The 27,781-nt window shown below is 36.2% G+C and overlaps 1 protein-coding gene across 1 annotated transcript in view; it reads left to right on the forward strand.

Moving 5' to 3' along the window:
- Positions 1–27,781, forward strand: part of LOC143256027 (A-type potassium channel modulatory protein DPP6-like) — a 367,278-nt gene that overhangs the window by 23,797 nt on the left and 315,700 nt on the right. The window contains exon 2 of the mRNA XM_076512601.1: positions 5,523–5,702. Coding sequence (XP_076368716.1) covers positions 5,604–5,702 — 99 coding nt within the window. The 5' untranslated portion in view covers positions 5,523–5,603. The remainder of the gene's footprint in view (positions 1–5,522; positions 5,703–27,781) is intronic.

Raw genomic sequence — 27,781 nt, forward strand, 5'->3', positions numbered from 1 at the left:
CTTGCGTGTCATTTGTCGAAAACGCGTGTCGTGCACTTTGTCTCAGAAGCAAACCGTAAGGGTGATATTATCGAACTATTATTGATGTACTTAACATTACTCTTATATCATAATAAATATTTATGCAGCTTCTCTCAACAGCTGGAACATACACATTATTAACGGTGTTTGCCATGACAGTGACGTTGCGCAGAGTAAATTAGTTCTACCTCAACGCTAACATATCATTTTAAATTTGCAATTTAGCCCTCCGCCAACTATCCTCCATAAAGTAATACAGTTTATATCCAGGTCTAATTAGGATCGACATTAGCGTTTGTTTGTTTATGAATTTCACAAGAGCTATCTGTGCTAGCCGTCCCTTATTTATAAGTGCAAGACTAGAGGAAAGGCACCTAGTTGTCACCACCAACCGCCAACTTTTGGGCTACTCTTTTGCCAACGAATAGTGAGATTGATCGTTACTTAATAACGCTCCTACGGCTGGAAGGGCGAGCATGTTTGTTGTGACGGGGATTCGAACCCGTAACCCTCAGATTGCAAGTCGATCGCCCTAACCCCCTGTCCATACCGGACTATCCAACCGTAGAGAGTAATAAATGAGTCGGTCCGGCATGGCCAAGCGTGTTAAGGCGTGCGATTCGTAATCCGAGGGTCGCGGGTTCGCATCCCCGCCGCGCCAAACATGCTCGCCCTTTCAGCCGTGGGGGCGTTATAATGTAACGGTCAATCCCACTATTCGTTGGTAAAAGAGTAGCCCAAGAGTTGGCGGTGGGTGGTGATGACTAGCTGCCTTCCCTCTAGTCTTACACTGCTAAATTAGGGACGGCTAGCACAGATAGCCCTCGAGTAGCTTTGTGCGAAATTCAAAAAACAAACAATAAATGAGTTCCAGCTTACCGTTAAGCACTTGTGCCATTGTTAAGTAGACACGCTAGAAACCAGATTTCGATACTTTTGGTGAACATAGCCCTTAACTACAGACAGACAGTTGTAGCTAGCCGTAAACAGTATTTTTCTAATGGTTAAAAGACTTCAGAAATAAAAAAATAACAGTCTTGTGTTCAGAACTAGCTGAAATTTTGTTTAAATTCAATTATTTTCAAACAAGAAACATATGATATGATGATAGTACATGCGAATAGAACTTTTGTAAATTAATATTTGTGGTATCGTTCTGGTTTGCTTGGTCTGATATAAAACGACGGTTGGCAAATGCTGCTCGTGATTTCTTTTGTAATCACATTATTTTCATGTATTTATCTTCCGAAGCAACAACTGTAAGTCAAACTATTTTATCACCTGAATCAAGAACTGTAGATCAAACTATTTTATCAACTGAAGCAACAGTTGTAAGTTAAACTATTTTATCAACTGAATCAACAGCTGTAAGTCAAACTACTTTATCAACTGAAGCAACAGCTATAAGTCAAACTATTTTATCAACTGAAGCAACAGCTGTAAGTCAAGCTATTTTATCACCTGAATCAAGAACTGTAGACCAAACTATTTTATCATCCGAAGCAACAGCTGTAAGTCAAAATATTTTATCAACTGAAGCAACAGCTGTAAGTTAAACTATTTTATCAACTGAAACAACAGCTGTAAGTCAAACTATTTTATCAACTGAATCAACAACTGTAAGTCAAATTATTTTATCAACTGAATCAACAACTGTAAGCCAAATTATTTTATCACCCGAAGCAACAGCTGTAAGTCAAACTATTTTATCACCCGAAGCAACAGCTGTAAGTCAAACTATTTTATCAACGAATCAACAACTGTAAATCAAACAACATTTCTGCAATGATATTCCCTAAACAGTAGTCGTGGAGATTGGGTGCTAATATCGTAAACAGAAGGAAACATATCGTTGTTAGCTTTGTGTCCAGTACTGTTCACAACAAAATCGAAACGATTAATTAATCATGTATTATCATGAAAGATAAGTGACTGGCTCGGCATGGCCAGGTGGGTTAAGGCGTTCGACCGATAATGAGGGTCGTGGGTTCGAATCCCGGTCTCACCAAACATGCTCGCTCTTTCAGCCGTGGGGTGGCGGTGGGTGGTGATGACTGGCTAGCTGCTTTCCCTCTAGTCTTACACTACTAAATTAGGGACGGTTAGGGCAGATACCCCTCGTGTAGCTTTGCGCGAACTTTGAAAACAAAACAAAAATCTAGCTAGTGACATTTAAAGTATAGCATTCTTTTATATTCATGAAATGTCCAATCCTTGAAAAAAGAATCCGAAATTAATGATAAATTAACAACAGCAATTACCTTTCCAATTAATCATGTCAAGGTGATTACGTAGAATGTTCTTCATTTTGTTTGAAGCAAAACAAACAGAGTGAAATAAAGAGAAAACGACTCAAAGTTTACCGAGACAATTTCTTGTTTATTACGCAAACTTCTCGGCAAATTAAAAATTTCCTGTGTCTGTCTTATTGGAACAAAATCCATGACCTCAATGGATATTAACAGTTTCAATAAATACACATGCGAGGTGCAATCAAAGAGTTCTAAGTCTTCACTTTTATTCCAAAGAATAATGTACATAGATCAGTATTATATGGTCTTCCCTTCAAAGTAATCTCTCCCTGCTGATACACATTTGTTTCAACGTTCCTGCCATTTTTTAAACCAATCCTGGAAGTCTTCAACTGTTATACAACTAAGTTTTGTTTTCATTTATTATGGGTGTTTCGAATGTCATCAAGTATATTTCCTTTCAGTTAATTTTGATTTTTGGGAACAGACAAACGTCACACGGAGCAAGATTGGGAGAATACGGGGTGTGTGGTTTTGCAAGAATGTTTTTTTTTTTGTTGCCTAAAATTCTTGAACACATACAGCAGTGTGTGAAGGCACGTTGTCACGATGAAGACGCGTGCAGAGGTTTTCAGTTAAAATCGCCTGACACGATCCACAGTAAATGTCCAGTTCATCAGCAGTTTCGGGGACAGCTAATCGTCGATCACCTCGAAATTTTTATTTCACCTTAGTGACCGTTTCATCAGTAGACGATGTCGACGGTCGCCAGAATGTGGTCATCTTTGACCGATTCCCGGCCATCTTGGAAGCGTTTTATCCACTGATAAACGACAGCCTTACTTAAGCAGTCATCACTAAAGGCAGTTCTAACATTTTAAGGATTTCTGTTCCTCCTTTACCATTTTTCACATAAAACTTGATATAAACACATGTTCTTTTTTATTCCCAGTTTTATTACGATAGGGGCTGGAGATACACATGTCTTTGAACAGGGGTATAAGGTCTGGAGAAATGACTTGTTCATGAGGTAGATCACTATTTGTACACACCTCAGTGAAGCTCACTGCCTCTGTACTGGAACCTGTAACAGAAGTATCAGAAGGTTTTTACCAGATCTCGTGTATATATATATATATACATACACACACGTGTGTATGACATATATATATATATACACACACGTGTGTATGACTTAATATACAAATTAACATTGATATCAAACCTAACTTGTTTTAATGCAATGCTATACATTGATTCTTCTACATTATCTCCCTCAATGAATCGAACCAGATGTTTACCTTGAAAGTTCGTTGCAAACTTACCACTAACCCACCAGGAGACAAATTATTAAATAAAGCACCTTACACAACTTGTACTTTAATTCTAATATTTTAATGAAACTATAAGATACAAATAAAGTGAATGGATTTTAAATACCGTTTGAAAGATAATTACCAGTTTGAGTTTTACAGTGTTGAGGTTAAGGTTGAATTATAACCCAAGGAGGTAGAAGGGAGTGTAAAACGTTGGTTCTCGCACTACGATTTTTGTATTACACATAATTTTTCTACTTAAAAATGTAATTTTATTCGATTTTTTTTTTTTACAAAAGAGTTTAACAGCGTAAATGAAAAAAAACAAAAACAACCAACAAACACGAAACGTATGATAAATAATCAAATACATCTCGTTAAATGTTTGCTCTGTGTGCATATGACTCTCATAAAATTGGTGCACAAAGACACGAATCTCTGAAAGGAAAGCTATGTTATTCTGTCTTGAGATCAATTATTAAAAGTATTTAGAAGTTGATTATTTCCATCATAGAATTGTGAGATTTTGACCCCATTTAATGTTATTCGTATTGGTAGTGAATCTGAGAATTTTATGTGCAATATTAAGATTGTATTTTATTCACACTCTACTAAGACATTCTGTAATGGCGATATCTTGTAGAGTTTTCAATATTTTAATTTTGTTTTGACTTATCCGTACGACCGACAAAAAGGGTACAGCCAATTCCATCGTTTTAAAACTCGGAGTATTAAAACCGAGTTAAACGTTTAGTGCCATCTATAGGTAAAATAAGACAAATCTTGAAATATATAAAATTAAAATACCTTCCCAGAAAAACATCAGGTATTCATGTTATGAAAAAATGATTTGTAAATAGTGAATCATTCAAGCTATAATGATCCTCAGTCATACCTCCCATGTTAATTTAAATGAATATCTCACCAAGGAAATATTATGGCTCAAACAAAATTATAGCAATATAATCATAGTTTTGGAAATATTCCCCTTTTCATTTTTATTTTTTGGAATTGTAAGTAACGAACAAAAGTGATCAATGATAGACGTTATGTTAAATAGAGTGTGGTTTATTTTGAATTTTAAAATTTAAGTTTCAAGTCTTATGACCAAATTATTATTTTTTGTTGAAAAGATATCGAAACAGAAGCTCAGGATGCACTAAATTTCTTTCTGTCTTTTATTTCCAGTGAAAGTGTACAACTGCTAATACACATACAGCTGTTGTTTAAAGATGTATTTAGTCTTAAGAAAGTTGTACTTGTATTAACTGTCATTTATTCATTTGTTTTCACGTTTACTTTATTTCTTAAACTAAGTGACTTTCAAAGAAAAACTATCATGCAATGACAACCGACGAGAGCAGTGGTAAATAAGTAGTTTTTAACCAACTAATTAGAGTCAATGACCAATGATTAGTAATTGAGTATCCATTCAGAGTCAATGATAAATGGTTAACAACTGAGTGTCCAATCAGAATCAGTGGTGGATGATTGTTATTTAAATACCCAATTAGAGTCAGTGGCAAATAATTAACAATTAAGTATCCAATCAGAGTCAATGGCCAATAATCCAATCAGAATCAGTGATAAATGATTAATGACAGAGCCAGTAGTAAATGATTAACAACTGATGTACAATTGTAATCGATGGTAAATGGTTAATAATTAAGATTAGAATCAGTAGTAAATGATAACATCTAAGTATTCATGCAAGAGTAGAACATGCGGTGAATTACAAGAAGAAACCTATATGGAGTTCGAGGTAACAGATCATACAAAATACTTGGTAAATGATCGAGTTATTTGACTTATTTTTACATCAGTGTGTAATCCCATTTTCAATGATTTTTTTTTTTATTCTTTGTAGTTGAACTACGAAACAACAACATAAAATATCTTTAGTGGAACTGAGTATTTTTTTTTCTTCACACAGGTAACTTTGGTGTAAAGTTGGTCTTGAAATATTTCAACATGGTTATTATGACATACGGTATTCGATCCTAAAATCGAACTAATGGGTCGAACACGTCAACAGCCAAGTAGACTAGTAGCAGATGCAGGACACCTGCAGCCTCAGGGTGAAATGGATGCCCTCCTGCTTGGTCGGACAAGGGTAGGTATCCATTTGGAAAAGTGGTTTTGTTTTCTTATGGCAGATAAAATACGTGTCGTTCATAAATGATAACAATTACTGACAAAACGTAATGGGTGTCTACTCAAAACGCTAGGCATTCAAACTAGCATAAATACACGTGCCCATTAAAAATACTACGTGCGAAAACAGGCACGAACGTATTTGTCCACTTTAAACGCTATGTTTTCGAAAAAGAATAACGACACGTGTACACCCGGAACGCTACGTTTGAAACGTTTTCCGCGTTCCTAATGATCGTCTATTTTGTGAATCTTGCAGATTAAAGTGACGTTTGACAGATAACAACACCAATAAAAGCTAATGCGAACTAAAGGTATTCGCAAGTTGACAGTGATGATGTTTCTGTATTAATAATGTCCATGGACTTATAACACTAAAATAAGGGGTTCAAATTTCCGTTGGTAGACACAGCAGATAGCCCAATGTGGCATTGCTTTAAAAAAACAGCAAACAATTTGTGTTAATATACTAACTTGGCTTCTCTCTTTTTTTTTTTAGATTATTTCACAAAATATGATTTTTGATACGGCGTAGGATAGAATTAACAAGGTGCTGGAAGGTGTCGTTTTTTTATTGTAACTCACCGAAACGTTTTGCAGTCCTTGCTAATTTGTTTGAAATACAGAACAGTAAGGTAGACGTGATACGCAAAAGGGCTTATTTGCACCTTGGTTGTTTTTCAAATTTTAAACGAATCAACTCACATAACAAGAATATTCGTCACTACAATATATCACATTCAACAGCTTACGCTAATGTACTAACAGAAATGGTCAAGAGTTCCATACAGTTCTATCGAATTAATTTTTCGTTAATGACCGTCCACAACAGGAAGCGAGAGGGACCACTTCCGGTTGTCATCTTACACAAAGCATCTTGTAATATATGTCACAAAGTACTTGACCGCTCCTAAGGGAAGTGTACCACCACTGGTTTTCATCTTACACAAGACATTTTGTAATATACGTCACAAAGTACTTGACCATTATTAAGGGAATTGCAGAAATGAGTTAGACACTAATACATGTTAGGTTTTCCAAATTTTTCCACGGTTTGACCATCCACTAGACAATTATCCGCTACAAGAATTTTTCGTAACGAAGATCCGTATTTCTTTTCGAATGCCATTGTGAGTAAAATCTGATGAACCAGATACTTAAAAAACCAATGAGATAAACCGTACTAACAATGATATAAGAACATCTTTACACGTATGGGTTTTAACCAGTTTCTAGATACGTTACATGAGAATTTAATACAAGCAACTAGAATTACTAGATGGAGTCACAAGTGTATGTGTGGTATAGTTTTAATAAAGTGGCCAGTCAGTTTGTGTTCACATAAGTGTGTCAAGTATTTGAGATATAAAATAAAACCAACTTTATCATTACACTGTTGATTCGTGTCGACTGATGAGTATTGAAGAAGAGAAGCGACAATGATAAGTATGATGATGTTGACTAAGATTATCAGATTTTATCATCAGTACTCCACAATATATTACACTTTAAAAATATGTATCCGAAACAACATAAGATGTTACAACTCAACAATGCAATATTTATATTTCACACAATTTAAAATGACAATGCATTTTACCTTGACAAAAGAACAGAACATTTGTACTTGGAAGGCGAGGTGCAATATTACGTTGAGGTTCTACCGGTGCAACGGATTTACGGCTATACGTTTATTTTATGGCCCGGCATGACCAAGCGTGTTAAGGCGTGCGACTCGTAATCTGAGGGTCGGAGGTTCGCATCCCCGTCGCGCCAAACATGCTCGTACTTTCAGCCGTGGGGGCGTTATAATGTTACGATCAATCCCACTATTCGTTGGTAAAAGAGTAGCCCAAGAGTTGGCGGTGGGTGGTGATGACCAGCTGCCTTCCTTCTAGTCTTAAACTACTAAATTAGGGACGGCTAGCAAAGACAGCTCTTGAGTAGCTTTGTGCAAAATTCAAAAACAAACAAACAAACAAATACACTAATAAATTAGGGACGGGTAGCACAGATAGCCCTCGAGTAGCTTTGTGCGAAATTCAAAACAAACAAACGTTTATTTTAATATCTACGCTTCTTTCAGCATAGTTTTCTTTTTTGCATGTGACGTATTCTTGACTGCGCAAGTCTTGTCTGTCCTCGAAATTTGTTGAAGATTATTCAGAGTAAGCATCAACAATATTTGGTTAACGAAAACGCACTAGAACATTGTTGAAACTCCGAGGAAATCACGCAATTCGTACAAAAGCAGTTAAGCGAGAGACATAAGATTATTATTGGACAGCCACAATCAGTATGCAATGGCCATCGGAGGCTATGATTGTGATTAACGCCTACTAATAGAAAAACTACAAAATTAGATCAGGAACGTTTATAGATTTCGAACATTACAAACTGTTCAACTTCAGTGAAGTAGCTTCGGACGTTAGTATTTCTACAAGAACATTAAATATTTTCATTGCTCGGAAAAAGTGAGCTTGTAACCTTTACAAGGCAAATACCATACACTATATATATTTTAATATTTAATTAACTTCTAAATTCAACTTTCGTGTTATTTGAAATACGTTAACTTGCGTAACATAATAAATCGGAGACTCGTCCGAAATAAATTATAATGCGTAACACATATAAGAAACTACATATCAAATATTTCCTTTTCCAATAATTAGTTCATTAATATTAATAATTTACCATCAAACCATACCATCTAATAGTTAATCTTCTTTTCGAAAGAGAAACAGGAAGATGTGCATACCTTAGCGGTTGTAGGTTGGAAGGTGAATCCAAGGGTCCATGATCCATATCCAAAAATACAAAAGAAAACAACAACAACAACAAGCCTTCCGAGGAACACAATATAATTTAAATGTTTCCAGTTAAGAAAAAATACGATATTTTTGAGAAAAATTTTCATTGTGTAGTGATGTGTAAATAGAATGAATAACAGAAAAATATACTCTTCAAAACAAGAAACGCAAAAGGGATATTTTTGTTATTTTAAAGAGAAATATATGTAATAACGTTACAAGCTCAGAGTATGTGATGTTACACGTGTTAAGGCACTGATTGTCAGACCAAAATGACAATAAAAGTTGTGCACTTTGAAAAAGGAGGAAAACATCGGATTTTTCGCCAAAACGCATGCGTGTCCAATAAATTTGTTTGAGAGATCTGCATGTTCTGCAAGTGCAACATGTGCAAAATCCCTATAAAAGTGACGGGTTCTCGGTTTCCATAGCTCAGTGTTAAGCCACCGACACGCAATACAGTTACGCCAAGACTGACTGAAGCACAACGCAGCAACGCCATTGGTCGCTTGGAAGCAGGCGAATCTCGATCAGATGTTGCCTGAGCTGTGAATGTCCACCCAAGCACCATCACAAGGCTATGGAATCGTCACCAACAACATGGATCAACTCGTGACCGTCCACGATCTGGCAGACCTCGTGTGACCACGCCCGCACAAGATCGCAACAACCGGTTACATCCTCTTCGGGATAGGACCACCACTGCGACGTCTACTGCCTCAACCATACCAGGGCTGCGTAGGATTTCCGATCAGACCGTACGCAACCGTCTATGAGATGCAGGAATCCGACCTCGACGTCCAGTCAGAGGCGTCATTCTCATCCAGCAACATCGTCAAGCACGGCTGCAGTGGACTCGGGCACATCGGGTATGGCCTCATCGACGATGGAGGCATGTTTGGTTTAGCGATGAATCACGTTTTATGCTTCGTAGGCAGGATGGAAGGACCCATCTTTACCGTCGCCGAGGTGAACGTTTTGCAGCAAACTGTGTGCAGGATGTTGACAGATTTGGTGGTGGCAGCGTCATGATGTGGGCTGCCATCGCCTACAATGCCAGAACAGACATTTTACACATTCGAGGGAATCTTACGGCTCAACGATACGTCGACGAGATTCTTAGGCCCCATGTGCAACCCATCATGGTGAACGTCAACGACGTTTTTCAACATGACAACGCCTGTCCTCACACAGCCCGACTCACCACTGTCTTCTTGAGACACCACAACATCAACGTTCTTCCCTGGCCCTCCAGATCACCAGATTTAAACCCCATCAAACATCTTTGGGACGAGTTGGACCGACGTCTGCGACGGCGACAACCTCAACCGCAGACTCTACCTCAGCTTGCAGCAGCTTTGCAGGCTGAGTTGACAGCCATTCCACAGGATGTGATTCGTCATCTCATCGCTTCCATGGGCAGGAGATGCCAAGCAGTTATTGATGCTCACGGGGGGCATACTCGTTATTGACGTTGAGTGACGTTAAACTTCACCTAGTGAGCGTGGACTTCGCCTTTGCAGACTTTGGATGTTCAGCAGTGAATGTGCAAAGTTTCACACATGTCATACAGAACTACCCAGAATAAACTTGTTAACAATTTGTCTCATATTTTGCCTTTTGCGTTTCTTTTTTGAAGAGTATAGTTAATTAATGATAAAATGTAAAAGGGCCGGGTACGGCCTGGTGGTTAGGACAATCGAATCACAACTGTAGTTTGCGCGTTCGAATCACTGTCGTAAAACATGTTCGTCCTTTAAGCCGTGGGATAATTATAAAGTTATTGTCAATCCCACTTTTCATTGGTACAAGAGTTGGCGGTGGGTGGTGTTGACTAGCCGTCTTCCCTCTGGTCTATCACTGTTAAATTAGGGAAGACTAATGCAGCTAGCCATCGTGTAGTTTTGCGTGAAATTCTAAACAAATCAAATCATTAATGTATAGCCTCAGTAAGAACAATAGTTGTTACGCACTAGCTGTGAATAGATTATATTGTTGTTTGTGTTATTTTATGTGAATCTACTTGAGGGCCATCTATACTAGCAATCTCTCATTTTTTAAATTACAGGCTAGCGAGGGAATACAGCTAGCCAATACCACCAATGCTTGAGCTAATCTAATCGAACAGTGCAATTTCGACATGTCTGCGTTATGGTCTCAAATTGTAGGGTGCCCTTTTTTCATTTTTATTTTGGTACTAACCACAAAACCGTGGATACACATCTCATTTCGTTAACATAGGCTCGTACTATATTTGAATAGATTATTATTATAAATGTGTTTTTCCAACTAGTTGTAGATTAATGACGTATTAAAATTATTTAGTTATTTGAAAGACTAAACAACGGTCCGTATACAAAGAGAATTAACTACAGGAGAATCTGCTACGTTATAGACGACGTCTGTTAAAACTGCTGTTAAAACTAAACAAAACTTTGTACACAAACACATATTCTGGTGCTTAAAATAAACTCAAAATTATAAGAGGTAAGTTTGTTCTGGCAGAAATAAGCGTCTGCTCAAGGGTAATCTAAACTGTAACGTATCCAGGAGGTATTAAGTTAGCAGATATTATGATATGTTTCTATAATTTAACTACCAGTTTATTTAAAGATCGTGCCATATCTTGATACACAAATAAACTGTTATTTTAATCCTTTTCATAGACCTTGGTTTAGGGTAAAAGTACATCGTGAAATAATATTATCTCATCTGGTTAAACGTGTAGAGCACCAAACATGCGACGGGTATTCAAACCCGCGACCCTCGGATTACGAGTTGAAAGCTTTAACCCACCTGGCCATGCCGGGCCAGCAGCGAGGATGAATAGAAATTATTTTGAGCAGAGAACAGTTCAGTTTTTATGTTGACTCATAGTTTTTCCGACAGAACGATAGATATACCACTTGCGTAATGCGTGTAGTTAACAAATAAACTGTTTGTTTGTTTGTTTTGGGAATTTCGCACGAAGCTACTCGAGGGCTATCTGTGCTAGCCGTCCCTAATTTAGCAGTGTAAGACTAGAGGGAAGGCAGTGATGTCGAGAAACCCACTTATTGAGAAATTTATATGCAAAAACGGCTCGTTTGGGTTGAGAAAATATTTTACATAGAAGAGCGAACAACGTTTCGACCTTCTTCGGTCATCGTGAGGTTCACAGTTTTTCCGAAGGCAGCTGGTCATCACCACCCACCCCCAACTCTTGGGCTACTCTTTTATCAACGAATAGTGGGATTGACCGTCACGTTATACACCCCCACGGTTGGGAGGGGAGCATGTTTAGCGCGACGTGGGCGCGAACCCGCAACCCTCGGATTACGAGTCGCACGCCTTACGCACTAGGCCATGCCGGGCCGTAAATAAATAATATATTATAACAAATAAATATATTATAAAACGATCCCCCCACTCCAATGGCTCAGCAATAAATCTGAAAGTTTATAACATTAAAAACTGAGTTTCGATAACCCTGATGGGTACAGCTCAAATAGCTGTATATCAAATACAATTATAAAACAATAAAATTGTGCTATCTATTGACAAAAAATTGTTAATATTTATTTGCAAACAAGTTCCTTTCCTTCTCAGTAGATGGAGCTATAAAGAAAGTGTCTAATGTCCGCACAGTTACTGGAGGAAGTGGTTATCCTAAATGAGACCCCAAACAATTATGGTGCCATAAATTCAAATTCGTTGTTTCAAATTAAAATTTAATTTATTTAAAATAAAAAAAAATATTATTTTACTTCTCACTTAATACATCATCAGATACTCTTGTGTCATCATAATTAACGTTTTGATGTGCAATTTGTCTGGCTTAAGCTAACAGCGATTTAATATCTGTAAAAAATATATTTTTATTTAAAACTAAAGTCCAAAGTTTCTAGATTTGCCGACGAGAAAAAGTTTTATAATTTGTATAGAACAAAGTGTTAATCTCTTTGAAACCAAACAAAATTTTTGTCTACTTCATCTAATATATTTTATTTTAGTTTAACTCACAGTCTATCCGAGCCTTAAAAAATGCTTTAGATAATTTTCCTGCCAAACGAACTTTACAAGATATTTTTTTGATTTCATTAAATCGAAATATTCAAATTAATTAAAAAGGAATAAAAAACAACAGCAACTAGCACTCGTCGACTGAAATTATAGCATTGTGATTCTTAAGTAAGACGGAAATTACCTTAAATCGGAAACAAAATTATTGATTTTCAAAGAAGAAATTAATTGTAGAGAGATCTGGATTTGCGTGTTTTTTGTTTCTGTTGAAGAATTGGGGAAAAGAGAATGTGGTTGTTACATCTTAATTCTACCAATACACTTGCGAAGAAAACTATTGTAGTTCAAAAGCAAAATCCATTTTCTTGGTGACGCAAATCCTAGAAGAGATAGTAGACAACTTGACGACAAGGGTCCTGTGCTCAACTGGAAGAACGTTACTAAACAAAAAAGAAATTTTCTGGCACACTACCAATCTTTCAGATGATTTTCATGGTTGTCGTTTTGTTTTTTGGAAAAAAAAAGTGCGATAGAAGTAATAAACATCGTTTGTAAACACAAGGAAGACAAACGAATGTTTGGTGTCTCGCGCTGTTTCAAATAAACCTTGTTGTTGTTTGTTTTGTTATCAATCTAAGTTAATTCCTTAGATTTCACTATTTGTTTTTTGTTTTGGAAATTCGTGCAAAACTACAACAAGGGCTATCATTTCTAGAGCTCCTGATGTCGCTAAATTTGAAATGATAGGCCAAAGGAAAGAAATACAGCGATAGTCAATAGTAGATGACACCAAATCCTGGGCTACTTTAATTGAAAAGCGGGAATTACAAATCACTCTTATAACGCAACCATTATGAAGGTTGCTAACCAATTACATGTAATTTATGAATGTTATTATTATTTTGTTTCTGCATGAAGTCATAACTAAAATTTTAAGTCATAATTCAGCTTTGTAAAATTTATCCTACTTGTGCACAATATTTTGTTGTGTTGAATTACCACATATATAATCCTTCGCTTAAAACTCGAACTATAACACTTTCTTTTATTCAACAACATGGTTTACGTATCCAGTATGTTTTAATTATCATATCATTAACCATTAATTAGCTTTTTGGTTTACCCTTATCACCACCTTAAAAAAGCTAACTTTTCACACGATAAATATTTACTAATTAAAGTTAGATTTTACACGTTGTTTGTCACAGCACCACGTTTGTAAATAACATGACTAGCCACAGCACAAACATTATGTTAAGTAAATTGATTTTATCATAACACTAAAGTCAACTTTAAAAACACGGCTAAAATTCCACTTCAAATCATGACTTACCAAAAGACTATGATTCTATTAAACTTTTTCGTTATCAAGTTAACCATACATAAATCTTTCTACACGACTGATACCTGGTACCTGAGTTTGAAATTTTATAAACATCACATGAACCCCTTCTATATCTTTGCGAGAATTCACTTCGAAGCTTTATTAGGATTAAGTTTCGGATAAATATTAATGTATACCCCCCTCCCCAAGTAGCATGTCAACGAGAATAGAACATTTGATCACGTAATAAGTAAAACCTTTACTTATTGTCAAGAGACTGAAATTTGCTAAAAAGTACAACAAGTGGACAGTTGATGATTGGGAAAGGCTGTTATGGACGGATGAGTTCAAGTTTAAAAGTTTGATGGAAGCAAGGAGAAAGATACTTAACTCAATGCATAGCATTTACTATGAAGCATGAGAAAGGCAATGTGATGGTTTTGAGGTGTTTTTATGCCGAGAACATGAGCAATTACCATTAGATACTGATCCATCATGGTAGTTTGCATATTATTGGTAAAGAATTTTACAATCAAAGACATAATGACTCCAAACATTCCTTCAACCTATGAAGAAATTACTTAGCAAAAGAAAAGGCTGTTGGACTCACTCAAATGATACAATAGCTCCCACATTGTCCCGCTCTGAACCCAGTTGAGCCGATTTGGCAAATCAGAAGTCACTTACAAATAAACTTTATGGGAGTGTATTACAGCTACCCGAAGTAAAACAATATGTAGTTGAAAGAACAATGTGCGGCAGTCGGTCGTATGTGTATGCGTGATAGCTTACATGGAAACCCTATATTTCTATTGGCAAATCATACAGTGATACTTTTACTCGCGTGCAAAAGTGAACCACATGTAACGTACATTGTTCGTTACGAGTACAAAGTCACGACGTTTATAGCATTACTTTAAAGAAAACTGCTTGATTGACATAAACATACAAGGAAACAAGTTTAGTTTATTTTTTATCTTTTCGTGGCTTACAAATAATGAAATGACATCACATCTCAATACAAATTCCAACAGGCATATCAAAATCGACACTTAAGGCTTAAAGTTTAAATACGCTTCGTACGAAAAAAATGATCTTCACTTACTAGTCGCCTGTTGGAACAGCGGTGAGTATACAGATATGTAACGCTAAAATTAGGGGTTCGGTTGCCCTTGGTGGACACAGCAGATAACCAGATGTTGCCTTGCTATAAGAAAACACACACACACACTGAATATTAATTTAGGCTTTAGTAGATGATATACTGTTAGGTAATGCCTTATACTAGAATAATTGTTGTCTAGTAAATAAATATAAAACCATCTTTATCTAGTAAGAGATCTCGGCATGGCCAGGTAGGTTAAGGCGTGCGACTCGTAATCTGAGGGTCGCGGGTTCGAATTCCTGTCACACCAAACATGCTCGCCCTTTCAACTTTGGGGAGCATTATAATGTTATAGTTAATCCCACTATTCGTTGGTAAAGGAGTAGCCCAAGAGTTGTTGGTGGGTGGTGATGACTAGCTGCCTTCCCTCTAGTTTTACACTGCTAAATTAGGGATGCCTAGCGCAGGTAGCCTTCGAGTAGCTATGCGCGAAATTCAAATTACAAAAAAACAAACATCTAGTAAGAAAATAAGATATTACATTTTATTAGAGGTATTGGACTCTTTAGAAGGGAGAAAAATAGAGGTGATATCGTTATAGAATTAAAAAGATAAATAATTGAAACAGCGATAACCATTTTTTGATACCATAATTTTAAAATGTTGGTATTTTATAACGTCATTTTATGAAGAAAAATGTCAAGATCTCAGTAAAAAAAAGGCAATTATCTATAAAGACAAAGTATTTATAGAAAAAAATGTTGGGTATATATAGATTTTCGTTTGTAATCATTCCATGTTTTACACTTTTTTATATTCAATCTAAATACGATAAATCCGTACAATATAACAGAATTATTTTAAAAGATTTATCTATTTAAAATATATACCCTTCTCACAAATATAGTATTCCACTTAATAATCACGCATGTAACCAGGGCGAGTTTCTTCGATTTGTTTGTCTGTTTATGGATTTTTCGCACAAATCTACACAAGGGCTATCTGCGATAGCTTTTGTTTGTTTGTTTGTTTTGGAACTTCGCACAAAGCTACTCGAGGGCTATCTGTGCTAGCCGTCCCTAAATTAGCAGTGTAAGACTAGAGGGAAGGCAGCTAGTCATCACCACCCACCACCAACTCTTGGGCTACTCTTTTACCAACGAAAAGTGGGATTGACCGTCACATTATAACGCTTTCACGGTTGGGAGGGCGAGCATGTTTGGCGCGATTCGGGCGCGAACCCGCGACCCTCAGATTACGAAGCGCACGCCTTAACGCGGCAGGCCATGCCAGGCCTTCTGCGATAGCCCTCCCTAATTTAGCAGTATAAGACTAGAGGGAAGAGAGTTATTCATCACTACCCACTGCCACGTCTTAGGCGACTATTTCACCAACGAATAGTGGGATTGACCGTGCTTTATAACGCCCCCAAGACTGAAAGGACTAAAATGTTTGGTGTATTGAGGATTCAAATACTCTTTTGCAGAAATGTAACAAATATATAATTATCCGTGATGACGAGAAAACCCACTTGTAGAGAAAAATATATATCTGAAAAAACGGCTGCTATGGTTAGAGAAAAATCTCTGTAGAGGAGCGAACAACGTTTCGACCTTCTTCGGCCATTTGAGGTCGAAACGTTGTTCGCTCCTCTACATAGAGTTTTCTCTATCCATACTAGCCATTTTTACATTAAAAAATATATAAGCAATTTCGAACAGCCCATATCTACAACAATCAGTCGCAGACACAGAAAATATTGATCGTACAGAAACTCGTCTCAGTCGGACCATCGTCATTCTACCTAAACTAACACTATCAGTTGTGGAAGTTTAGTTTCTATACAAAAACCTCAATTTTTTCCTACACGTATTCTTATACTGATAATTATGCAACGACAAGAGAAGTTTTTGTGCTTATGAGTCCATCAGAGTAACGATAGCTCAGTTATAAATAAACTTAAAACTATGAAAAATCTATTCAACGATATCCGTCCCTCTTCAAATTCCCCCCAGTGGTATGGTGGGATGGCTGCGGACTGACTACGATTGAAACCGGGTTTCGAAACCCGTAACGAGCAGAGACAGCCAGTTGTGTAGCTTTGTGCTTAGCTTCTAAAAACAAAGAAACCCTTCTCAAACATTAAATCTCTTCACTTTATTTAAGAGACACGATAACACCATCCAAGGAAATTACCGAGATTAAGAGATGCATAACGATAGGAAATCAATCAATCAGATTTCTCCAAACGTACAATTTAAATACAACCTAACAATGGAATAGGAAAAATTAGAGAATAACTTTACCAAATATTCATGACGTTGTCATAGTACTTACACACCAAGATGGTCATATGGTCAAGGGAACTGCACGTAGCAGAGGCAATACAACAACTCCAAACGAAACATTTCTAAAGGTTATCAAATCACTGTAAAAGAGACCATAGACAACTTAACAGATGAAAAAGAACTTTCACCAGAGGCGCGAAACCAAATCGAAGAAGAACAAAGAAAATTCTTATTTTTATCTCTCACATAGGACACAAAAAAACGTGTAAACCTCGTTAGGTCTATACTTTCCACAAGTAACTGTGTAAGACAGTTAATCTTGGCATATTTCATACATGCTATTCCAACCCATATCAAAAATAGTACCGAAGCTGTTGGACTGTTTAATGAAATGGTTTTAACTGCTTCTCACCCTTTATTATTCAGAATAATAAAGTTATTATTATCCATAATGGACGTTAAGCCATTACGTATGAGGATTGGAAAGACAGAAGTTCTACCTTAATCAGGAACAGTTGCTATCAACAAACTCTAGTGGGCTTTTCTGAACTCATCTTGACATTTAACGTCTTTTCTGTCAATGATTTATTTATTAGAGAAAAAAATAAAGAGCACAAATGTGAGTGCCAAGATGGGACTTTCATTTACCAACCTGTTATTGAGCTGTACCGATCACAAAATGTCTCATATCGGCGATAAATTACCAACCTGTTAGTGAGCCGTACCGATCACAAAATGTCTCATATCGGCGATAAATTACCAACCTGTTAGTGAGCCGTACCGATCACAAAATGTCTCATATCGGCGATAAATTACCAACCTGTTAGTGAGCCGTACCGATCACAAAATGTCTCATATCGGCGATAAATTACCAACCTGTTAGTGAGCCGTACCGATCACAAAATGTCTCATATCGGCGATAAACTGACGGTATAATTGGAATAATTTCAAATTCAAACATAGACAAACCTCCAGTTTTCTTAATATTGTTATGATACTATCATCACGTTATTTAAAACAACGTTTCAAACCACTCAGTAAATGTCTTTGACATCCACACAAACATTTACGTGTAATAACCCTACTGACTCCCATTGTTTCCTGGCTTACATTATAACTCCAGCCATCCCATATCAATTAAAAATTAATGTTAATGAAAAAAAAATTTCAATTAAAGAATGATGAATCATAAAAGTATTAAATATATAGTAGTTCATGTAAAAATCAAGTATCTTCTGTTGATAAACATATTAATCGAAATTTTAATAAAAAATTACTTTGGAACGATATATAACCGACGTTAAAAATACTAAGCCAAGATATTAGGTTCCAAACTTAGTAACGCATGAGCAATCTCGGTTAGAAGCACGGTTCATCAAAGACAAAATAGCTCTGACTGATTCAATTCTCGTGATCCATCTCTCAGAGCATCACGTCAAATCTGACGTTTTGCAAAGAGACAGTCAGATGTACTCGTTGTATTATTTTGTGCTCTTGAAATTCGGTAATCCAGGGTACGTCTAGGAAACTTGTGGGACTAAAGAAACCTATTTTGTATACATAGTTACCAACTTATACCATTCCACAGTTTTGATTTCAAATTCCAGACAAAATCTCCAGCTATTTTTGTGAGCACATATACGTGTATACTGATAGGTATACGGATATATGATATATTTGCTCTTTTAATGGATATTTTTTCAATGAATCATTAGAGAAACGACAAAAGAATTTCAGCTAAAAAGCATAATATTCTTCATAATTAGGGTAACAAATAGAATCAATACTTATATTTGTAATTATTCCTTTCTGTCTACACACCCTTATTTTCAAGGGTATAATTTTATATCTCTTTCTTTACGAGGCCTGGTGTTAAAGGCGCTCGACTCACAAACTGAGCGTCGTGGGTTACAACCTCCTACATCGAATATACTGACCTTTTCAGTCGTGGGAGTGTTATAATGTGACGGCCTATCCTACTATTTGTTAGTAAAAGAGTAACTCAAGAGTTGTTAGTGGGTGGTGCAGACTAGCTACCTCCCCTCTGCTGCTAAATTAGGGACAGTGTGGATAACCCTAGGGTAGCTTTTCAAAGCAAACTAAACTGTCCATACGCATATTTCTATCACTACGCCATTTTTTGTATGTTTTCTTCAATCTTTCTATTTGTCAGATCTGGTAACACCTGGTAGTTAGGACGTTCGACGCGCAGTCTCTAGGTCGCAGGATGAAATCTCCGTCATCAAACATGATAAGATTTTTTAGCCGTGGAGACGTAATAATGTGACGATTAATTCCTCTATTAGTTTGTGAAGGAGTAGCGCAAGGTTTGGCGGTGGGTGGCGTTGACTATAAGTCTTCCCGTTAGTTTATCACTGCTAAATTAAGGACGGCTAGCGAAAGTAGCTCTCGTGTAATTTTGCGCGAAATTCAAACCAAACTCTATTTGTTCGTCTAGTATTACCATGTATAATCATATCCGTTTATTTAACCTCTAAATATCGTGTTATCTACTGCATATTTCGCAACTATCAGTATGAATTTGCTGATTATGGGTAAAACAAAATTGTGTGTGTTTCGAAACATCGAGCATTCACTTCAAATGTGTGTGTATAATACGTACGTATAAATATTGTGTAATGTGTGTAGAACAGTGATCTAAGATACATTTTAAAGGAATATATGTTTTATCTTTCAATAATAACTGTTTTTTTGTCAAAAATTGTTTGGTTGTTTTCAATGAAAATGTATAAATTTAAAGTATTTATCTGTGTCGTGTTTTGTTTTCTTAAATTTCGCGCAAAGCTACTCGAAGGCTTGTGCGCTGGTCGTCCCTAATTTAGCAGTGTAAGACTAGAGGGAAGGCAGCTAGACGTCATCACCCACCGCCAACTCTTGGGCTACTATTTTACCAACGAATAGTGCGATTGATCATAACATTATAACGCCCCCACGGCTGAAAGGGCGACTATGTTTGGTGCGACGGGGATTCGAACCCACGACCCTCAGATTACGAGTCCAACGCCTTAACCCATTTGGCCATGCCGGGCCAATCTGTGTTATGTAATGTGATGGTGAAAGCATACGAAAGCTATATGAAAAACGGCTCCTCAAGAGCAGTTTTAGTGTGAGTTTTAATAACATTCTAGCGCGTGCTTAAGTGTTGTTGTGTTAAAGGTTAGCGAGACTTTGATTACTTCTAAGTTAATTTCAACAGCAAAACGCTTCGCTTATTTATTTATTAGTTTAACATAAACGAAGTAGTTGTCTCACGTGGTTAAAATCAAATGGCTGACCCTTCCGCTGTAGATTTCAACTACGCTTAAGTGATACAACGATCAGGGATAAAGACATGTTCGAATGGTACTTTACAAATGAAACATGCTGACAAAGAAACGTTTCTTTAAAGGGAACACGAAATTGTTATTTGGTGGTTTTCCAGGTATATTTTCATGACAGTTTATGGGCAATGGAAAAAATTGAAACAGGTATGGACATTAGAAATCACCATATTGAAATATAAAAGCTCCTTTGACTCTAATAAAAGTTGTTCTTTCTAATGGATCACTTTAGTAAGTGAAGTTATAAGAGAGGCTACTTCAAAATTTAAAAGGGTAGTTGGAGTTATTTGTACGTTGTCTGTGTCAACACGACGTGAACAGTTTAAACACATTAAAGATTTAAAAAGCTAACGTACAATGATGTGGTAAGTTATAACCAGTAAGCTCCAAACAGGTTATCATTGTAATTACTTCTTCGTTAATTTATTGATGCAATGTTTTCAATATAAGACTTGTGGATATACAAACAATTACTGTCTCCAGTTATAGGAACATAACGAACCGCAGGCAGTTATTTTAAATAATGAAGACATAACGCAAAACAATTCCCAGTTGACAATATCTGATAATAACAGATTTAAGGCAGTTATCAGTGGAATCATATCGATGTTGTGACAATATACATATCAGTGAAGACATAACACAAAAAGATTTCCAGCTGACAGTATATCATAACAAATAATTTCGGCACGGTCAGGTGGTTAAGGCGCTCCACTCGTAATCCAAGAGTCACGGGTTCGAATCCCCGTCACACCAAACATTCTCGCCATTTCAGCCGTGGGGGCGTTATAATACGACGGTCAGTCCCACTATTCGTTGGTAAAAGAGTAGCCCAAGAGTTGGCGGTGTGTGGTGATGACTAGCTGCCTTCCATCTAGTCTCACACTGCTAAATTAGGGACGGCTAGCGCAGATAACCCTTGTGTAGTTTTGCGCGAAATTCAAAACAAACCAGAACCAAATAATAAATTTAGTCAATACTAATGGGTCAATATCGATGTGGTGACAATAGATGTAACAATGAAGATACAACACAAGAAGACTCGAGTTGACAATATCCGATAACACCAGATTTAGTCAGTATTAATGTGACAAAATGGATGTATTGACAACAGATTGACAGATATAAAACTTCTAGAAAGTAGAAAACATGAACATTGCAGATAAATATTCACTAGAAAATGGGCAAATATGTTAATATTAACCCAGAAAATATAATAAAGAACCAACTGATTCGACAGGAGACGATCTTGTCTTGTAGGAAACGAAGGATTTTCAATCACTTCATTATTCAAAACAAGATAATCGAACAGATTCAGTTGATATGACTGAAGAAATTTTTTACAAAAACAGCAAGAAATAACTCAGACCAAAATAACTGTAAAGCAGTAATTTATACGAAATATTCAGAAACAATATTAGTGACTGGTGAACAAAATTTGGTCGATGTCAAAGAGACAATATTATACAAGGTGAGTAAAAACAGGAAGTGCGGTTAATGTCAAAGAGACAATATTATACAAGGTGAGTAAAAACAGGAAGTGCGGTTAATGTCAAAGAGACAATATTATACAAGGCGAGTATAAAACAGGAAGTGCGGTTAATGTCAAAGAGACAATATTATACAAGGTGAGTATAAAACAGGAAGTGCGGTTAATGTCAAAGAGACAATATTATACAAGATGAGAATAAAACAGGAAGTTCGGTTGATGCAGTTTATGAAATTACCATTTTTTATGTAGTTCATGGATTGGTTTCAATTTCATATATTCCTTTCAAGAGGGTTATAAAACAAGGAGATCCAGTTAGTGGTTTATTTTTTCTTTACACTAGCGACATAAACTTTTCTTCATAAGTTAAGAAATGAAAATAGTTTATTTTTGAAAACTAATATCAATTTTTAGTGATCATTAAGGAGTTGTTTTATCTTCTTATGTTGACGTACTAATATTTAAATTACACAGAATTTTATTTCACTGAAAACAAAATAAGGAAACTTGAACTATACTCAGGATCAAAGTAAAAAAAACAACAGTGTTTTGGTTTGTTGTATGGTGCTTGAAAAACACGTATAAAAGAGAAAACACCCAGCATGGCCAGGTGGTTAAGACATTAGATTCATAATCCGAGAGTTGCGGGTTCGAAACCCCGTCACATCAAACATGCTCGCCATTTCAGCCGTGGGGACATTATAATGAGACGATCAATCCCACTATTCGTTGGTAACAGAGCAGCCCAAGAGTTGAAGGTGGGTGGTGATGACTAGCTGCCTTCCCTCTAGTCTTATACTGCTAAGTTAGGGATGGTTAGTGCAGATAGCTCTCGTGTATCTTTGCGCGAAATTTGTATCAAACCAAACCATCGCACAGAAAATAAACCAAGCCACACACGGTAGAATCACGGTTTTAAACGTATTTAGAGTGTATGTAGAAAATTCTCTAATACGGATTTAAAAAACAACAACATAGAATAAGTTGAAAGAGAAATGTCGTAAGATTATTAGAGTTTGGACAAGTTTTCAATAATTTTTGTCATTAAAAGGGGAAAAAATATTCCCTCGTCAATTTATCAGTCGTAATGTATGTCGTATAGATTTCAGATGTAATAAAATTTCCAAAGACTGATAGACAATTTCCGAAATTCTTGTATACCATTTGTTTGGAGAAAAGTTTCTCGGATAAAAAGAAACTGTTTCTCCCTGAGTGATAAATTAATCATTTCTTTTGAATCGAATTACAATCAGAGTTGTTTTTAAACAAGTGTCTCAGGGTTTTGATTTACTTACACTTATTTTAATGGATCACATGCAACAAGATGATAAGTTTACAATATTTTGTAGCTGTGGTTTTAAAAGATTGTATGTTTTTAATACGAGAAATAAAATTAAAAAAACGGTTTGTTGAAACATTTCTTAAGAAATATATCTTTTTAAATTATTATTCACTAAGTAATACAAGACGTCCTGTTATATATTCACGGTTGATAAATATTTGTGATTAACAATGTTAGATATTGTGGACGAGCAAAAAAACGGATGGGAAAATTATTAAGTTAATCTGACCGCAACGTTTATAGAAAGATAAAAATTAAGAGTGTGATTGTGGTTACAATACAACATAAACAATAGCAGTGAACATGTAACTAACAATGAACAAAGTAATATATCTGTCACAGAATCACCAGTAACAAAACAGGACACGAAAACCTTCTACAACAATTCCATAGAAACAAGAGTAAATAGCTTTTTTGAAGGACTATCCTCTTAAGTTACCAAATAGCACGTTGTCGGAAAACGTGACACGGATGCGCAGTGGAGACTGCAAGATGCGCTAGTCTTTCCCTCTATGGTTAAAACGAATAAGTGTGACTGAAGCCTGATTGTGTCCGTATTAAAATACAATGACTGGTAATAACTATTATCTAGTACACGTAAAGAAAAATATTTCCAGAAAAAAAAAGGGAACAAATGTAAAGATGGCTGATATCAGTCTCTCAAAAACAATTAAAACAAAATTGTAGGGATGGCATACGAATCATCCCTACGTAATAACACAAACATAATGTGTGGTAGAGTGTTAACAGACAAAACGATGGTATACTGTGATTTAATAGTTTTTTACATATAGTGCTATTATGTAGTGTTGATGCAAATGATTTCCCCACTGCTTTGTTTTCATTGTTTTTAGAGACTGGCATCAGCCATCATTATATTCACTTCCTTCTTTGAAAAGTTTATATTTCCTTGTTTTTCAAGCAGTTTTTCGATAGACATAAAAATGGTGTATCTATAACCAAGTTCCAACTGTAATATTTATTGGTTGTTTAATATAGGCTGTTCATTCCTGTTTAATTCTGTACGTAAGAAACACTAAATTTCTGTAAGAAAGCTAACTTTAACAGGTAATGATAACATCGTTTGGCTAACTTTAACAGGTAACATTGTTTACACTAGAATTACGTTTTTTTAGTTGCTACTAGTTATTAATAATAGTTATAAAATCGGATACTTCGTTTGAAAGTATCTCATTAGTGAAACTGGTTGACACTATTGTTTTGGTTTTCGTGTTTTCATGTAATAAAAAAAGCGAAAAAACAACAAGAAGAAAATCAGACTTTTTGAGGAATATATATGCATAAACGGCTCGTTTGGATTGAGAAAATATTTTACATAGAAGAGCGAACAACGTTTCGACCTTCTTCGTCCATCGTTGTTCGCTCTTCTATGTAAAATATTTTCTCAACCCAAACGAGCCTTTTTTACATATATTTTTCTCTACAAGTGGGTTTTCTCGACATCACTGATTCAGACTTTTTGCTACAGACATTCCTAGAACTCGTGTGTGTATTTTTTTCTTATAACAAAGTCGCATCAGGTTATTTGCTGTGTTTAACGAGGGGTATCGAATCCCTGATTTTAGCGTTTTATAGCCGAAGACTTACCGCTGTTCCAGCGGGGGTCTCCGGAACTTGTGGCTCAGTAATTACGCAGATATTGTTATAAAAGTAAGCAATGATTACTATTGTAAAGTTCTGATGACCCATTGAGAAATATTTAAAATACCATTTCGATGAACAATCCGAACCATTTCTACATTATCAGAGCTACCGCCTGCGTGATTACTAAATTATGTTCGTTTATTTCAGGAAGAACGTGTGTGTGTGTTTCTTATAGCAAAGCCACATTGGGCTATCTGCTGAATCTACCGAGGGGAATCAAACCCCTGATTTTAGCGTTGTAAATCCGTAGACTTACCGCTGTACCAGCGGGGGACAAGAACATGTAAACCGTATAACATTGGCATTTATACTTGTGTTGTAATTGGATTGCGGACTTTTATTAATATCTTTGGCTAACTATCATAGTGCGAGATAGAAAAAAACAACATATTCCGTAGCTTAAAGTAATTAAAAAGGTAATAGCACGTTATTATTAGACTGAAATTCCGGATGACGTTAGAATACATGTGGACCAAATAAAATGGTGAATTAGAATCTTAAACAAACAAGAAAGAAATGGAGTCAAAAACGTGCATGGCTTATTAACCAAGATATTGTAATATTCACATTTTTAGATTAGTTTTTCCTGCGTAATATTTATAATACAAGTTTTAAAATTTATATATATATATATAATAGTACTGTCTGTTGTATATCCATGTAATTACTTCGCAAGGTTTAAACAAATCTTCGCCATATTTGGTGTAGAGAGTCATTGGGTATGTGGGGAGATGCATGAAAATGTTCAGTTTTGTGGTTTTATTGGGGTTTTGTACAATAACTTCTTCCCCTGTTGATGGACCTTCACCACATTTGGCATGAATGTTTGTTGGATCCATTTAAAGATACCTTTAAAAGTTGCGGTTTCGCATTTTCTGTTTTAACAGTTTTTATGGACATTTTTACAAGTACACATAAGGGAAGCAGCTTTTAATGTCATTTTCGATCACAAGTTGACATAACTTCCCTCCAGGGAACTCCAGTTGATTATTAATACTTTAAATGACAATTATTTTATATTTTTATATGTAATTAATGTCTGAATGAAACTTCTATAATAATAATATGTTGTTGTCTTTTTTCATCAAGAATATTCACAACTACCCATTTAACATGTTTGAAATTATCTGTTAAGACTGTAGATTGTAGATAAATTTTGTTTTGTTTTGGAATCTCGCACAAAGCTACTCGAGAGCTATCTGTGCTAGCCGTCCCTAATTTAGCAGTGTAAGACTAGAGGGAAGCCAGCTAGTCATCACCACCCACCGCCAACTGTTAGGCTACTCTTTTACGAACTAATAGTGGGATTGATCGTCACATTATAACGCCCCCACGGCTGGGAGGGCGAGCATGTTTGGCGCGACTCGGGCGCGAACCCGCGACCCTCAGATTACGTAATGCACGCCTCAACGCGCTAGGCCATGCCGGGCCCTTGTAGATAAAAGAAGTTGTGACTTTATTTCGTAATATCTGGCGTCCATTTTAAATATTTGTAAATAGGTAATATTTACTCATAATTACTACATACTGTAAGTATAATGGTCATCTGTAACAGTGTAATGAAAACTGTGTTTGTATTGTGTTAATATTGTTCTTCGTGTGTGAAACGTGTAAAAACTGGTATAACTATGAACCATCCACCTATCTGTCTATTTAATTCAAAGGTTCGAAGAAGAAACGCATGTAAAAATGCGAGATTAAAATTCTAGCCACCCACAAGTCCACTCAATAAAGAACAGTCTACACGTCCGTTTTCCTGCGTGTCTATGCATCTGTCTGCCTACGTGTCTGTCTACCTATACGACGTAATTCCGCTCACCTGTCTATATACGTCATAACTGGTATTACTGTGTTACTTGTTACAACAAAGTATGTTTTCTGTTCGTTTTTCGTGCACGTAATTGAAAAGCTTTCACTTTAATGTCGGTTGAAAACTAGCCATTCTCCAGTATCTTTTTAACTTCTGACTTCAGAATTTATAAAACTTCTCATAAGCATCTTAACAAGAAAGTCCTACCATAACTGCAACAAAAATAAATAAATATAGGCCCGGTATGGCTAGGTGGTTAAGGCGTTCGAATCCTTGTCATACTAAACATGCTCGTCCTTTCAGCGGTGGGGGCGTTAGAAAGTGATGGTCAATCCCACTATTTGTGGGCAAAAGAGTAGACCCAGAGTTCGCAGTGGGTGGTGATATCCACTGCCTTGGGGACGGCTAACTCATATAGCCCTCGTGTAGCTTTGCTTGAAATTGAAAAACAAGCGATAAGTAAATATGAAAGTTTTATATATCTTAAACACGGAATAATGGTCCTTTCTACTGAAGGCGCTGACCTCGATAATTATTTTCAAGCATTAAGGAACAGTAGAACTCCACTCTTACAAGTACTTACAATCACTGAAAAATAGCAGTGCTAGCAGAATAACGATTTTCCGCCCAAACAAGTAGTTACAAGCACAGAAGGAAATAAAAAGTCTATAACCCGAGCGAAAAAGGTGGACCTTTCGAAAGCGCTCGGGTTATAGACTTTTATTTCATTTCTATAAAGACCTCTTGAACCTACGTGTTTTTATAACATCATTAATAAGTATTGAAGAATATTAGTATTCGTCGTGAGAAATTAGTGTATGCTTCACGAGCAGCTGGTACTGTAGATGTTTATTTCAAT

The sequence above is a fragment of the Tachypleus tridentatus genome, chromosome 7, assembly GCF_004210375.1.
Source record: "Tachypleus tridentatus isolate NWPU-2018 chromosome 7, ASM421037v1, whole genome shotgun sequence".
Lineage (NCBI taxonomy): Eukaryota > Metazoa > Arthropoda > Merostomata > Xiphosura > Limulidae > Tachypleus > Tachypleus tridentatus.